Below are 15,807 nucleotides of genomic sequence, written 5' to 3' on the forward strand. Positions count from 1 at the left end.
CTGGGTGTCTGTGTACCACCTGCATGCCTGGTATCCTCAGAGGCCAGAAGAGGGCATCTGGTCCTCTAGAACTGAAGTCACAAGCATGTATGAGCTGCCATGGGGCTGCTCAGAATGGAACTCTGGAAGAGTAGCCACTGAGCCATCTCTCCAGCCCGGTTTTGGTTTGTTTGTTTGTTTGCTGTCAGGGTATCATTATGTAGTCCTGGCTGGTCTGTCGATGAGGCTTACCTTGAACTCACAGAGTTCCCCCTGCCCCTTGGATGTGGTATTTTTCTTACAGAGTCTGAGCTAAGACAATTCTGCATGAAGGTGGGCTTTGGTATGTATGCACCCAATATATTCTCCTACCCTTCAGTGCATGTGTGCATACCCGGTCCTTGAGGAGTCTGACTACATATAGGCCTACATATAGGTATGCCTGTCATACGCACCCATCCAAGGCATATAAGCTATCTATCTTATTTTGTTTATATTTAGATATAGATACAGATATGGGGCTGGTGAGATGGCTCAGCCGGAAAGAGCACCGACTTCTCTTCAGAAGGTCATGAGTTCAAATCCCAGCAACCACATGGTGACTTACAACCACCTGTAATGAGATCTGATGCCCTCTTCTGGTGAGTCTGAAGACAGCTACAGTGTACATATATATAATAAAATACATAAATCTTAGATATAGATACAGATTTGGTTTCATGTGTAGCTAAGTTTGACCTCAAGCTATGTTTTTCCTGCCTCTGCCTCCCAAGTACTGGCATTATATACATGTGCTACCACGTCCAGTTTCACATGTCTATGTCTGCAGATTCAGGTGCATTCGTGACACAGCATGCCCACGTGCATGGTCACACATGCAATACATTTACCTCTTTGCTCACGTGGCCCTCAGATGACATATCTTAGATGACATGCAAGCTGCCCGGGCTAGGGATGCTAAGCATGCACAAGCCTGGGACGTAGTAGGTAAAGGAGTAGTGAATGAAACACATATGTGGATGCCTAGGACCTGGTACACATGTCCCATGTCCGTGGAACTCCCAGCAGACTACCTGCTCCACAAGTGCCTGCTGGCCTGCTGTGTGAGCATGCACTTCTGTGAACGGATACATCCTTGGAGCCTTTAGACTGAGTCAGAACATGCTAGGATCCTCGCTGGGCACGAGGAGGCTGCTGCTGGGTGTTGGTGCTTGCATGGGGTGCAACCAAGGGTGCGTTGGCGGCATGTGTGTGTGTGCGTGAACGTGTGTGTGTGTGTGTGTGTGTGTGTGTGTGTGTGTGTGAGAGAGAGAGAGAGAGAGAGAGAGAGAGAGAGAGAGAGAGAGAGAGAGAAGGGAGAGGCACTTGCTCTCTTAGACCTTGCTTCTTTCTGTGGTTTGGTTTCTATAGAGACGCTTCCTGTGGCAGAGAAAAGAGGTAGTGAGCTGGTGTTTCAGGATGTAAGGGCCCGGAGGAGCAGAGCGAGCTCTCTCTACTGCCTGCTTGCCACCCCGAGAGTGCTTCCACGATCCTTGTGGTGGGTGGACCCCCGTGGAGGGGACCTGTGATCAACGGCGGCATGCCAGGGAAGCCCAAGCACTTGGGTGTCCCCAACGGGCGCATGGTGAGTGTGGGCTCTGAGCCAGAGCCACAAGGAGGGGGTGGGCACACCCAGGGTGGAGTCCAGGAGGTACACCCGGCAGGGTTGCAGAGGAGCAGGCTGGAGAAGTTGGGTACAGACAGCTGCTGGCAGTGGGACCTGGAGCTGTCACCCCAGGACCCTTCCAGATGCCCAGGGATTAGTCCAGAGCACAGCAGGCATGGGATGGACTGCTTCCACATGCAGGTTGGACTCTCACTGCTCCCTCATCTGCTACTGGGATTACTGAAGCTGATTACAGAGTAGCGTGGAGACCCACCGGTCACTCCTACAACTTCTCAAGCCTTATATCTCTGGCCCTCAACCCTCATCTCTTCACCTCATGCTCTAAGTGCCCAAGATAAGGTTTTCAGAGCAGCCCTTGCTGGGTCATATATCAACAAGCTCCAGAGGCAACCTGCCAGAACTAGTGTTTTTGGGCAGCCCAGGACGGGAAGATCATCTCTGTCTGTTCTATTCCCAGCTTCCAGTAAGGGGTCAGGGGTGTGCAACTTAGTATAGGATGACCTAGTTGCAACCCTATCCCCCTTAAACCCTCTCCAGGCTGTTTAACTCCTGACTAGAGCTGTCCCTGAGTTTCTCTTTTTTCATTCACCAAATGGGGCAGACTGTGTTGAGCCTCCCTTTTCTCCGTAGGGACCTGGCTCACCTAGTAGGGTCATTAAAAACTCCAGGGAGACCAAAAAGTCTGGTAGCCCCTATCCTAAGGCCCCACCCTAGAACCATGGGACAAAGTCAGTGGATCCCGAGTGACCTGGGATCCCGAGTGACCTGGGATGCAGAGTGACCTGAGACCCAGTTCTAGATCTGTTGTCTTTTCCCAAGAAAGATCCTGTCCTGTTTTGCCATCTGTAACATGAAATAGAGATGGGTCAATGTCCTGATTGTTGATTGGCATAGTGAATATGAGACCCTTGAAGCGTTGTAAAGGCCACAGAGGGTTTTCTGGATGGCCCCTGTACTTTCATCCCCTCTTTAAGAATCTTCTAGCTCATTAAACAGTTCCCGCCCCTGCTTTCCAGTTCCCAAGGTTAGTTCTCATGTCTTGCTCCTTGCTGCCAGCACAATGCTGTTTGGGTGGAAGGGACACCAATTCCAAAAGTTGACTCAACCCCCACCCTACTTCCTCTACCACCAGCCCAACTTAGGAATTCCGTGGAGAGCCCATCCCCCTTGCACCCACGCTGGGTGGGCACGGCACTTGGCTTGCTCCTTTCTAGGTGACTTGGCCACAGGGCCAAGGAGAAATAGCCCAGGCCCTCTCCAAAAGAATAGCTGGATTGATGCTTCTGGGACAGAACCCAGAAGTACACGCCAGCTGAGAGGGCTGGAGATAGACCCAGACTGACCTTCCTGGGTCAGTCATTCAGAATAAAGAGGATGGCACAAGCTGGGTCCTGCCAAGCCCACAGCTGCCCCATATGCTCTCAGCAATGGTCGCGTATGTTTACGTCTGTCCTGTTTGGATCAGTTCTGAATCCTCTGTGTGACCCTTGAGGCCTCATGGTTCACAGATGTCCACTTGCCAGACAATGGGCAGCTTTATGAGGCCATACTTGGCTGGGCCAGGGATGGGAAGACCGACACTGACGACTATGGTTCAGATGTGAATGGAGAGGGGCCTGAGGGCAAGGTGTCTGGCTGTTATCTCATGGGGGGAGGCTCAAAGGCACAGAACCAGTATGCTGTTGAGCAGAGGGGTCACCATTTGCGCACACTCGCTGATCCCCCAGCACTGTCCAGTTTTGGCTCCTCCCCATCCCCCACCATTCCTTGCTGAGGCAGTGTCAATCATGAACTTCATCCTTCTGGCAGTCAGCTGTCATTTAGAGAGGCTCCTAACCCCCTCCCAGAGAAAACGTCTCTCAGTACCAGCTGTCGCTTGGCTTGTGCGTTCATACATTCGCTGAGCACTTAAGACCCAGGTCTGAGTCCCCCGTCAGCACCAGTCAGCAAGGCATGAGTGAAGACTACTGGAATGCCCTTCTGATTTGGGGAAGAGCTGTGGGTCAGGAGTGGGGAGAGCCTGAGATGAGCCTGGCAAGGAAAACCATCTTCTCCCTTGACATCTAATGCTGAAGAAGGTGGTCCTTAAAGCACGTGCAAGCTAGACGGGGAGTGGCCCAGGGTGAGACTTGCACAAAGGAAAACAGACAGAGATGGTGGAGAGCTATGCCCCAAGGGAGCCTATGAGTTTAACTTCAAGTTAGTCATAGTTCTCTTTCTAGAAACTCAGAGTTGGTCCCTGGATACACTCTGGCAAAGAGACCTAAGAGAAACCCATGTGCCTCTATGCTCCTGCTGTCCAACTCAGGGTCAGGGATGGCAATGCAGGGCTACATGATAGAAGGGCTGTGTTGTGGAGAAAGCTCTACGGAACTGGCTCAAGCTGCAGGGATCAGACACCTAGGGTTTATAGACATCCAAAGAAGACCATAGGCCACATGCTCACCTCTGGAAAGGCATCAGGGACATGGGTGAAAATACAGGAATAAAGTTCTGGTTTGAGGAAGAATCACGAAAAGGGAGAGAGAAAGCCTGAGGTGTCTATCAGTTGATTGCTCTCTCTTTGAGATCCGAACCTTCTAGAGACACAGTTCAAGAGGTATGTCCCTGTGCCTCACCTCCATTGACCTCACTCATTTGTGCCCAAGAGCTACAAGCCCTGGACCTCCAAGCTCTCCTGTCTATAAGGGAAGTGGCAAGGCTGGACACAGTGACATGTCCCTGTAATACCAATGCTTTGAAGGCAGAGGCAGGTGAATCTTCTGGAGATTAGAGGCCAGCCAGGGATACAAAGGGGGTGCCAGGCCAGCCAGGGCTACAGAGGGGGTACTAGGCCAGCCAGGGCTACAGAGGGAGACCCTGTTTCAAATATGTGTATGGAAGCAGCATAGAGAAATGTGATGAAGTCTTCATATTCCATCATTGACAGGAAAGCTTGGCATGTAATATTATCTCTGCCCCCTTTCAACTCGATACCTTGTCTGGACCTCAGGTTCCTTGCCTGTAAAACAGGGACACTAACTTCTGCTACAGGGGACAGAGATGTTGAGGGTGGAGTAAAACTATGGGTTGCTTGTAACACAGCTGGATCAGGAAACTTGAGGAGACCCTCCCCAGGGTCCTCAGGTACCAGCCTTGGAGCCACTTCCTAAGAACAAAGCGTGACAAACTAAAGCCAGAGCCCACTATGGGTTGGGACTGTCACTGGGCACCACACCCTTCCTCATCCTTTCTTCCCCTTTTCCTCCATTCACTCGGCAGGGCTCCTTGAGCAGAGATGAGAGCTGGGGTCACTGCCGAACCCCACTTCTCCTTGCTTTGTAGTCTGTGTAAGTCAGCTGTGGCTCTGGATCCCACCTTGCCATAGAAGGTGCTCTGAGTAAGGTTGCCCGGTTTAGCCTCCTAGCAGCCCCCAGATGCTGGGAATTGGAGCCTAACTGGGGGAATTGGGCTCAAATAAAATCAGCTATTTCAGATTCCCAAATGACTGAGCAGGAATTGAGCTCCATTCCTCCTTTTCCTCCAGCCTGAGATTCCTGTTCCTCTTCCAGTTCTGTCCCAGTTCCATTTTCAACAAAAGAAGCTGGAGCAAGCTGGGCCGTGGTGGCGCATGCCTTTAATCCCAGCACTTGGGAGGCAGAGGCAGGCAGATTTCTGAGTTCGAGGCCAGCCTGTTCTATAGAGTGAGTTCCAGGACAGCCAGGGCTACACAGAGAAACCCTGTCTCGAACCGCCCCCCCCCCAAAAAAAAGAGACGCTGGAGCAAAGAACTGGCACCTGGGCCAGCATCTTACTCAAGACTGCTTAAGCATAGGGTCATAGAGGGTGCCCCTGGAGCAGGGATTTCAGGTAGACTCCAGTCCCAACAAGACCTCCTCCCTTCAGGAGCTACCAGGCTCCTGGATGAGAGGCTGAGGCATGAGTAGGTGTAAAGGCAATGGTGAAGACCAGCATTTGGGGATAACTGATGACAGGTAGGGATCCAGGAGCAGTGCCAGGGGCCTATAGAAACAGGTACTCAGGCAGAGGAAACAGCAAAACAGGAAGCAGGGGTGTGGGGAAAAATAGAAGTTTGATAAAGTGTAGGGTGGAGGCGAGGAGGAGGCAAATGATGTTGGAGGGGCGCATTAGTCAGGTACAGGTAGGGGTGTAACTGTAACTTGGCAACAGCAATCCTACTGAGGCAGGCAAGGAATTGAATCCAGGGTGGAACAGTGGGAAGGGAAGGGCCTGGAGAAAACCTGAAGCCAGCCCTACTTAAGGACATAGTTAATTAAAGATAATATAGAAATAAAACTCCTGAGAGCCAAACAAAATCCTAGTGCAGCTGGCTTCAGTTCCAGTGCCTTTGGCTGTCAAGAACTCCTGCCTAGAGAGAGCTACCTATAAAGCCCAGGCTGACTGGGGATTGGAGGGCAGTTTTACAAAGCCTAAGGATCCTAGAAGAGGCTCCTGCACTGAGATGGGGAACCGCACCAGAGAGCTGGGGGGAGGACCGCAGCTCAGGCTCTGAAGCCAGGAGCACAGCTGCATCTCTGGAGCAGCTGGGGGAGGAAGACTGAGGTGGGGTGCAGGCAAATGTTAGGGAAGGAAACGGCAGGCTGCCTAGGAACCCCAGGCATTATGAAGACCTCCCACCCTAGGAATCAGGACCTGCTTCCCTCAGCTGAGAGAGGGGAAGACTTTGGAGGGGAGAGGGGACTCTCATGGTGAGGAGCACCTGGAGGAGTATGAGGAGCACCTGGAGGAGTATGAGACGCAGTGTGGGGAGGTGGGCGGGGCGCTCAGAGACACAGTGTGGGGAGGTGGGCGGGGCGCTCAGAGCATGATGTGCTGGGAAGCTGGTCCCACACCCAGCTCAGTCAATTACAAACTTTCTCTCTTGCTCAACCCCCCCGTGCAAGGTTGTACGTTCAAGGTTGTAAAACAAGAAAAAGGCAGAGCTAGGGTTTGAATCTTCATCTTGAGATCTCAGACAATTGTGCCCTTTGCCCTCCGGCATGGTAACAAACCCAAACACCTGGCAGCAACGGTCCTTAGGTATTGATGCAACAGCAGCCTCTGGAATGTTCTAGAACATTTACTGACACCACCAAGTGTTTTTGAGCTCCCTCTGTATGTTTAACTCACTGGAACGAAGCAGTCCTTTTCAGGGTCATTGTTTGCCCAACTTTTAGAGAGGACTAAGGCGAAAACAGCCTGAGTGTCCTTCCCAGGGTCACAGAGTGCAAAATTCGAATTCAAGCAGTCTAGGCATTGATTGCTTCCCATTGCCTCTAAAAGAAACAGATGTACCTGAGTGGCTCCAGAGTCTCCTGAGCCAAATGAGAATGCCCTGTAGGGACAGCCACTGGCTGCTGAGGGGCCAGTGAGGATGCTACTCTGAGAAGATGCTACTCTGAGAAGATGCTACTCTGAGAAGATGCTCACAATATCTTGAGCATCACTCTTTTTTTTTTTTCCCCTAAGACAGGGTTTCTCTGTGTAGCCCTGGCTGTCCTGGAACTCACTCTGTAGACCAGACTGGCCTCAAACTCAGAAATCCGCCTGCCTCTGCCTCCCAAGTGCTGGGATTAAAGGCGTGTGCCACCACCGCCCGGCTCTGAGCATCACTCTTAAAGAGGGAAGGGTACAGGGAAGCTGTTAAAGAGTAAAGACAGGGTACAGGGAAGCTTAAAGAGAAAGAAATGGAACCTGTGGCAAGCTCTTAATTTTATTTATTTATTTTTTTAAAGATTTATTTATTTATTTTATATGTATGAGTACACTGTAGCTGTACAGATGGCCGTGAGCCATCATGTGGCTGCTGGGAATTGAACTCAGGACCTCTGCTTACTCTGGCCCTGCTCGCTCTGGCCCCGCTCACTCTGGCGTAATACACTGTAGCTGTCTTCAGACACACCAGAAGAGGGCGTCAGATCTTATCACGGATGGTTGTGAGCCACCATGTGGTTGCTGGGATCCTCACTCAGGACCTTCCAAAGAATGCTCTCAACCACTGAGCCATCTCGCCAGGCCAATCTCTTAATTTTAAAACATACGAGGCCTCTTTAAACTTATTTTTCTCACTGGAGGCCAAATAATATCCTACAGTACCCCACAAGCCATTCTTGACTCCCACATGACCCAGGAGCTCCGAGGGTAGGAGGGGAGAGTGGAGAGCAGGGGAGAGGAGGCTTCCCCACAATTGTTTCCAGTGGGATGGAAAGAAGTTTCTATGACAGAGCCTAGCCAAATGTGGGAGGTAGGGAGGCTGGAGGTGCAGGCATCTAAGCGATGGAAAAAAAAAAGACAGGGTACAGGGAAGCTGTTTCAGGACTTTTACAGTGGGGATGGAGGAGTGTCCATTTAAGGCTGGCTGAGTTTGAACAGCCTATGGAGCATCCAGAGACAGGAACTGGCCAGAAGGCAGCACAGTTCAGTTTGAGCTAGATGTTAGAGGGGCACAAAGGGGCCAGAAAAGAACCATGAAAGGGGACCGGCCACCCTGCATGGGTAGGGGTCTACAGAGGAACCAGAGGGCTTCTCTTCTCGGAGGCAGTAAAGAAACCAAGAGAACCCATTGCAAGAACCCCTTCGAGGTAATGGCAGAGAGCTCTGCTTCACCAATGGCTCAGATTCCTAGAGCAGCCAGGGTTAGTATAGTATACATTGTAGCAGAGAATGAATGGAGTTGGTGTGAATGACAGTGATACTCACACTGAGGCCCCTGGACCAGTTACAGAATTACCCAGAAGTCTGTTAGAAACGGAGAGCCTCAAGCCCCATCCTGGATCTACTGAACCTGAATGTCAGGGAGGGTCCTCCTGGTCACTCCAGTAAAGTCTGATGGACTCTCCTCTGTGCAACACAAACAGTGTCCCACGCCGAGCCCATGGTAGGGTGGGCTGAGCACCCCACGGAGAAACCGTTCAATGAGATCACTAGCTACAGAAACATCTCCCTCAAACACACGATTGGCATAGCAAGTGAGCTGCCGCGTCCAAATCCTTACAGACGATACCTACTGGAAGAAGCAGGATTGAAGTCCAAGCACACCTGGGCTCACCTAGCAGGGGCTGAGAAAGGGAGAAGGGAACCAGGGGCCACTAGAGAAGAACCCTGAGGAAGTTCTAGCATGCAGTGCTTGCCACATGATGGAGGCAGCCAGGGCAGCCTGAACGAAACCCTGGGCAGTATGACTATGTGGAGCCAGTCAGCTATACTCTCTAGGGAGAAAACACAGTCCCAGCTCACTGGAGATCTGCCCCGTGTGTGGCTCCTTAAAACTTGTTATAGGGCTTATAGGGCTCCATTCTGATCTTTTCTACCTTGGGTCTCTCCTAGGTTCTGGCTGTCTCTGATGGAGGTGAGTGCCAGATGTGTGGCTGAAGGAGGGAAGGAGGGAGGCACAGGGAGGTGGAACTGTGTGGTCCCACTCCCAGCCACTTGCTGGTCTCTCAGGGAATCAGACCTGCAGAGAAGATGCCTGCCTGCTGTGGGGATTGGGCCCCAGGCTGAGGACGGAAAAGACTCATCTTAACTTGGCCATCTCTCTGCAGAACTGACCAACACAGCAGGCTCCCAGGCCCAGGGTGAGGGCAGAGGCAGCTCTCTCAGCATCCACAGCCTCCCCAGTGGCCCCAGCAGCCCCTTCTCCACCGAGGAGCAGCCTGTGGCCAGTTGGGCCCAGTCCTTCGAGCGGCTACTGCAAGATCCACGGGGTCTGGCTTACTTCACTGTAAGCCCTGGGGTGGGGTGGAATGGGGGAGAGTGGGGGCCACTTCAGGAAGGGGGTACTGGAGAGGGCACAGAGAGGGCTTCAGGCTGGCCAGATTCCTGCTTCTCTCTGTGGTCCCCGCCTTTGGCATCCTTTCCCCCATCACCAAGCTGGGAACTCTCCCTTCTCGTCCTTGTCTCTGTTTCTTATTTTCTTCCGGTACCCCAGATCTGGCACCATCTGTCTGTCTGTCTGGTCTCTTAGCCTCCGTGTCTGTCCCAGTCTTTGAACACGTTTCCAAATCAGCCTGTGTCTGAAGGCCTTCCTTCCCCTTCTCCCCACTCCAGGAGTTCCTGAAGAAGGAATTCAGCGCAGAGAATGTAACTTTCTGGAAAGCCTGTGAGCGCTTCCAGAAGATCCCAGCCAGCGACACCAAGCAGGTGGAGAGAAAGATGGGACAGATGGGTGGGAGCTAGGGCCTGAGGCATGCCTCCTGACCTCTTCTGGTCCCTTATCCCCCAGCTAGCTCAGGAGGCCCACAATATCTACCACGAGTTCCTGTCCAGCCAGGCGCTGAGCCCAGTGAACATCGACAGACAGGCCTGGCTTAGTGAGGAGGTGCTGGCCCAGCCCCGGCCAGATATGTTCCGAGCGCAGCAGCTTCAGGTGAGAGGGCCAGGGGGAAAGGACAGGTTGAGAACACTCAACAGACCCAGCTATAAAGGCAGAGTCCGAGCCGGAAGGGAAGGGACAAATGTCTTGAGGGATGGGTTGGGGCGGGGTCAAGAGTAGGGGCGGGTCGCAGACTCCAGGTAAAAGACAGGCAATTGGGAGGCAGGACTTGGGGCTTCCCTGCTTGGACTGGCTAGGGCGGGACCTGGGACAGAAAAGCTACCCAACATCCAGCCCTCCACTGCCTTTTCCTGGTGCCGATCACCACTCACACTCGCTGGCCAAGCAGATCTTCAATTTGATGAAGTTCGACAGCTATGCGCGCTTCGTCAAATCCCCACTGTACCAAGAGTGCCTGCTGGCTGAGGCCGAGGGACGCCCCCTGCGGGAACCTGGCTCCTCACACCTCGGGAGCCCGGACACCGCGAGAAAGGTACGGACAGGGGTGGCAGGGCCGAGATGGGGCGGGGAGGAGGGCTGTGGATAGTCTCAGGAAGGGTCTTCCTCAGCCCTAGATCCTTGTTGGGGGCTGGAGCACTAACTACTCCGCACTAGCGTCTTCCCTGTATCCCCAGAAGCCAAAGCTGAAGCCTGGGAAGTCACTGCCGCTGGGCGTGGAAGAGTTGGGGCAGCTGCCACTTGCTGAGGGCCCTTGTGGCCGCCCTCTCCGCAAATCCTTTCGCAGAGGTGAGACCAGCCGCTGGCCCTAGGATGGTGTGGCCAGGAAATTTGGGCCAATTTTGGGACCTCCCTTTTCTTCCTATTTGACCCAGTCTGAAATAAGGCAAAACCCAAACGCCAAAATATCGGCTTTTGAGACCACCTAATTTCTCCAGGAGACCGCGCTCCCATGCTACACCCCAGAAGTTGGCTTCACAGCAACCCCAGGGACCCACACACTTTAAGTCCTCGAAGGGCAGCTCCAAACCAAGGCCCATCCACAGGGAGGGCCTAGTCAGAGGGATAGTGAGAGAAAGCAAGCCTTTCCTCATTGCTGACTTTCCCCTAGAGATGACAGGTGGGACGGCGAATTCAGCCCTGCGTCGGGAGTCTCAAGGGTCCCTGAATTCTTCCGCCAGTTTGGACCTGGGCTTCCTTGCCTTTGTGAGCAGCAAGTCTGAGGTGAGCAGCCTTTGAGAGGCAGAAACAAGGTGCTTTCTGCTTAGGAACTGCCGGTTCTCCTCATGGGTTCCCGGCATTCACAGCTGCACTTCCACTCTCCTAGCTTGCTCCACAAAACCATCACCAGACCCTCCCTTTCTCTCCATGCCAGATTGAGTGGTCTCTGTATATACTATGGATGCACATCCTCAGCTGGGAGATGCATGCATGTGGGGGTGTCTTGGTGTGTCCTGTATGTGTGTGGTTAGTTAGGGGAGCTATCTTTGAGTGTCCAGTGTTTTTTTGTTTGTTTTTTGATTTGGTTGGTTTGAGGGGGGAGGCAGGGGGCTTGATTTGGTTGGTTGGTTGGTTTGGTTTCAGTTTTTTGAGCTAGGGTTTCTCTGGGTAGTCCTGGCTGTCCTGGAACTCACTCTGTAGGGCAGGCATGCTTTGAACTCAGAGATCTGCCTGCCTCTGCCTCCAAGTACTAGGATCAAAGGCATGTACCACCATGCCCGGCTGAGTGTTTGCATGTTTGAGCAGACGTGTGTTTCTGGAGCAAGACACGTCTTTGCCTGCCTCCAAGTGTACATGTGTGTGTCCCAGCATGTCCTCACGTGCGTACAGCCTCTGCCCATTCTTGCCCACAACCAGAGTCACCGAAAGAGCCTTGGAAGTGGGGAGAGTGAGAGCGAAAGCCGACCGGGAAAGTACTGCTGCGTGTATCTACCTGATGGCACGGCCTCCCTGGCCCTGGCTCGACCTGGCCTCACCATCCGCGACATGCTGGCAGGCATCTGTGAGAAGAGAGGCCTCTCTCTGCCTGACATTAAGGTCTACCTGGTGGGCAATGAGCAGGTGCGAGCATGACCGGCCCCAGCTCTTGCCTTCTCTCTGACCACCACCTGGTTCTTTTCCTAATCCTCTGCACCTCCTAATTCTAAGTCCATTCTCTAAGAGCCCTTCCTGCTTTGTTTATATACCTATTCCTACTCCTGTGTCCAAGTCTGCAGGTTTCCAGGACTGACTCCTCATTCGTCCTCAGACACGCACCCATAGCCCCCAGAAATCCTACTCACACACAAACCCACCCCCACCATCCTGGTTCCCAGCTTTCTCTATCACTGTAACCCTACTCTGATGGTTTCCAGGAGGTAAAGCTGGAGAGAGGGTCCTCCATCCCCTCCCTACTTCACACTGTCATCCCCACAGGCCCACCCCTGAAGTTGTCACTGGGTGATTCCCTCACCTCTGCCACTAGAAATATCCACTGAGCCTAACCCCCACACACACCCCAACACTTCCATTAAGTGTAAATGAGCCTTAAGCTTTAAGGTCTAGGGAAACTCATTTTTAAGCCACCAGGTAAAGGGTCCCCAGGGGAACAATGCTGCTCCAGGGGGAAATGACAGGAAGTCATTCAAGCCCCAAGAGGTAGCCAAGGTGTGTGAGGAGAACTGTCTGGGAGGCTGTGTTCTGCTAGGTCTGGGCTCAGCCAAGCCAGGCAAGCAAGAGGTGATAATGAGTGAAACCTCTAGAGCAAGTCTCTTGCAGGGAAGGCGGTGCGTCTGGTCAGAAGGCTTGGAGAGAAGCAGCCACTGAGGAAGGCAGAACAGTTTGTCTGGGAGAACTGTAGGAAGAAGACGTCCCAGGGGAGGGAGGGAAGGAGGTGTTTGCAGGACATGCTTAGGGACCCGGGATGCGGGGGTGTTAGGGCAGCAATGGGAGCTGCTCTGCCCACTTTCTCGGACCACCAGAACAGCTGCCAGCAGCCCAGATGGGCTTCTGTGCCTGCTAAATATAACTCCACCACCCACCTCCCACCTGTGCCTGCAGCGCAGCTCAGACGTACTGTCTGGGAGCGTCTCCACGATCCCTTTTAAGCTCTCCCCCCACACGTTCTATGCTGGTACAGACAGTAGTAGGCTTGTCTGTATACCTACTGTGTGTCGGGACTATACCAAACGCCTTCCATCTTTCTGGTCTGATTGACGTGTGTGTTGGGGCTGGGGCTGACCTAGGCATTAAGGAGGCAAGAGACAAAGTCCAGGGTGACTAACAAAGGCCAGTGATGAGGGACGTGTATCCAGATAGTCTGCTTGACTTTCCCATACCTGAAGGAAAGGCACACACACTCAGTGAGCCGGTCCCCACGCCTCATCCTTATTGAGAATCCCGTTAACTTGCATACTCACATCCCTCTGATTTCCTGAACCAGATTCTTTCCCAAGAAAGAGTCTTCATCTAGCATTCCCAAGCATCTTCTGCTTTTTTCTTTTTTTCTTTTTCCAACAGGGTCTTACTGTGTAGCCCTGGCTGTCCTGAAACTTACTATGTAGTCCAGGCTGGCCTTAAACTTCATCAGTCTCTGCCTCCTAAGCGCTGGGGATAAACGCGTGTGCACCCATGCCACCATCTGCAGGGCATCTTTCACTTTTGAGAGCCCTTAGCCTTGGTCTGATCAGGCTTAAACTTCACTGGTCCTTACCCCATCTGCCTCTTCTGCCTTCTGTTATTCATGGGCTGGCCCTTCTGATCTTTAGGGTGCCACACTAGAGGCCACAGGAGGAAATGAAAGTGGTTTCCAAGTATCCTCAGGGGATTGTTCGGGGGTGGAGGGAAGGGATTCTCAGACCCTGCCTGGCATCTGCAGAAGGCCCTGGTCCTGGATCAGGATTGCGCCGTGCTGGCAGACCAGGAAGTGCGACTGGAAAACCGGATCACCTTCCAGTGAGTGCCTTACCCTAAATCTCAGTCCAGTGGTCCCCCAATCTCAGATCTCATTCTGGGCAGAGCTCGGCCCCTAGGCTAAAGCCCCACCACCCTCAAACGATCGCATTCTCCAGTTCAGCTTTGTCCCCTCTGGGCTTATTTTGGGAAAAGGGGCCTGGGTCTCCATCAGTCTGCAGCTCTAGGGTCCCTGTGCAGGCTGGAGTTGGTTGGCTTGGAGCGCGTGGTACGGATCTCAGCTAAGCCCACCAAGCGTCTGCAGGAGGCTCTACAGCCCATCCTGACCAAGCATGGCCTGAGCCTGGATCAGGTGGTCCTGCACAGGGTAAGTGATGTAGCTGGAGGTCAAGGGAGAGCCAGACCAGCAGGGAAGGTTTTGTGGTCAAGCCCCACAAGCTGCTAACCTCTTTCTGTAGCCAGGAGAGAAGCAGCTCGTGGATTTGGAGAATCTAGTAAGCTCAGTGGCCTCACAAACACTGGTTTTGGACACTCTTCCAGGTAAGTGATGTTTATACCCTGGGACTTGGTTTCCCAGTGTGTCTCTGGCACGGGAGGAAGGGCTTCTGAGAGGAAGGCCAAACCCTACAGTGGTGCTGTCCATTACAGATGCAAAGATGAGTGAAGCTGGAAGCATACCCCCCTGCCGCAGTCAGGTAACCGAGAGCCTTGGGGTCCCCTTTCCTACCCTCTGCTTCTCCCCTCCTAGTTGTGCCCCTGACCCCACTTTCTTGCAGGGATGCCTCCCAAGAACCCAGACCAAGGACAATCCCCTTCCCCCATCATCCTCCAGTTTGCTGGTAGAAGATGCCAGTCGTTCTACTGGGAAACGACACACCTGCGACATTGAAGGTGCCCTGTGAGGACAATGGGTGTTATGGGGTCAGAGGGATAAGGGAAGTGGGTTGAGGATTATCAAGGGTAGCATCAGAGAACCCTGAGCTAAGGGCTGGGGCTAAGGACCATTAGCCCTTGAATATACTGATAGTCTGGAGTCACGAGGCTGAGGTCATAGAAGGCAGCAGAACGGTGAAGCATTGGTATAGGTGCTTCGGCTGTATGGACCCCCTGACTCTGTGTCTACCTCCAGGCCTGGTGGAGCTGCTGAATCGGGTGCAGAGCAGCGGGGCCCATGACCAGAGGGGACTTCTTCGCAAAGAGGACCTGGTCCTTCCAGAATTTCTGCAGCTCCCTTCCCAAAGATCAGGCTCTCAGGAGGCCCCACCGTAGACTGAATCGACTCTTCAGCCCAGGGAGGGCCCTTCAGACTCACCACCCACCTGGTCCTCTGACACCTGTGTAACTATCCAGGCTGTCCGCATGGTGCCTGGGCAAACCAAGCATGCCTGTGCTGCATGCCCTGTCTGTACCATGAGTGTCTTTGGCTCCTTTCTGCTATGGGCAGGCCCACAGAAAGGTCCAGGAAGGGGTGGCTCTCTGTTCTCTCACAGGTTTGCCTATCCGTTCCTCGCAGTAGGCCATCAAGGTGGGCCTAGTCCCTCGGCCTAAGCATACTGAACACAAAGGGGTGACTTTGGCAGTGCCAGCCTCCTCAGCTTGTTCTAAGCTTTAGCAGGGGGCAGGAAGGAGGGGCTGGCCTCTCCTGAAAGAGTTGATGTAAGTAGGACCTGGGTGTTCTAGTGGACATTCCCTCCAGTCACAGACTACTGTACATATGGATTTTATGGTTGGCTAGGGGCAGCTGGGCTTGTCCTGGATATATGATACTGTTATAATAATAATAATTATTATTATTCAGCCATGAGGTGTGTTTCTCGTATGCCACTCTGCCCTGTGCGGTCTCACTACCCCACTGCCTCTTTGCCGGGCCAGGAAGTTTTGAGGAATCTTAGTGTATGCCTCCTGACTTCCTGTCTTCAGAATCTCTCTTCTCAAGGCGTAGACTAGAGAAGGCAAGGAAGCGGGGGTTGGGGTGAGGGTGGAGGTGGGGGTAGGCAGAATG

At 53.0% G+C, this 15,807-nt stretch overlaps 1 protein-coding gene across 2 annotated transcripts; it reads left to right on the forward strand.

Annotated features, from left to right (window-relative positions):
* Positions 1–582: 582 nt before the first annotated feature.
* Rgs14 (regulator of G protein signaling 14) lies at positions 583–15,604 on the forward strand. 2 transcript variants are annotated; one of them, XM_031359262.1, is made up of 16 exons: positions 583–620; positions 1,390–1,603; positions 8,972–8,993; positions 9,187–9,365; positions 9,692–9,784; positions 9,867–10,010; positions 10,306–10,449; positions 10,592–10,703; positions 11,026–11,138; positions 11,772–11,975; positions 13,771–13,847; positions 14,046–14,172; positions 14,264–14,345; positions 14,454–14,500; positions 14,582–14,703; positions 14,935–15,604. In XM_031359262.1, the coding sequence occupies exons 2-16, from the start codon at positions 1,559–1,561 to the stop codon at positions 14,978–14,980; spliced, it is 1,557 nt and encodes a 518-aa protein (XP_031215122.1). In that variant the 5' UTR covers positions 583–620; positions 1,390–1,558; the 3' UTR covers positions 14,981–15,604. The 2 variants fall into 2 exon arrangements, with proteins under 2 accessions (XP_031215122.1, XP_031215121.1); XM_031359261.1 differs by having other exon boundaries at positions 586–620; positions 14,582–14,696.
* The last annotated feature ends 203 nt before the right edge of the window (positions 15,605–15,807 follow it).

This window comes from Mastomys coucha, unplaced genomic scaffold (assembly GCF_008632895.1).
Source record: "Mastomys coucha isolate ucsf_1 unplaced genomic scaffold, UCSF_Mcou_1 pScaffold7, whole genome shotgun sequence".
In the NCBI taxonomy this organism is placed as follows: domain Eukaryota; kingdom Metazoa; phylum Chordata; class Mammalia; order Rodentia; family Muridae; genus Mastomys; species Mastomys coucha.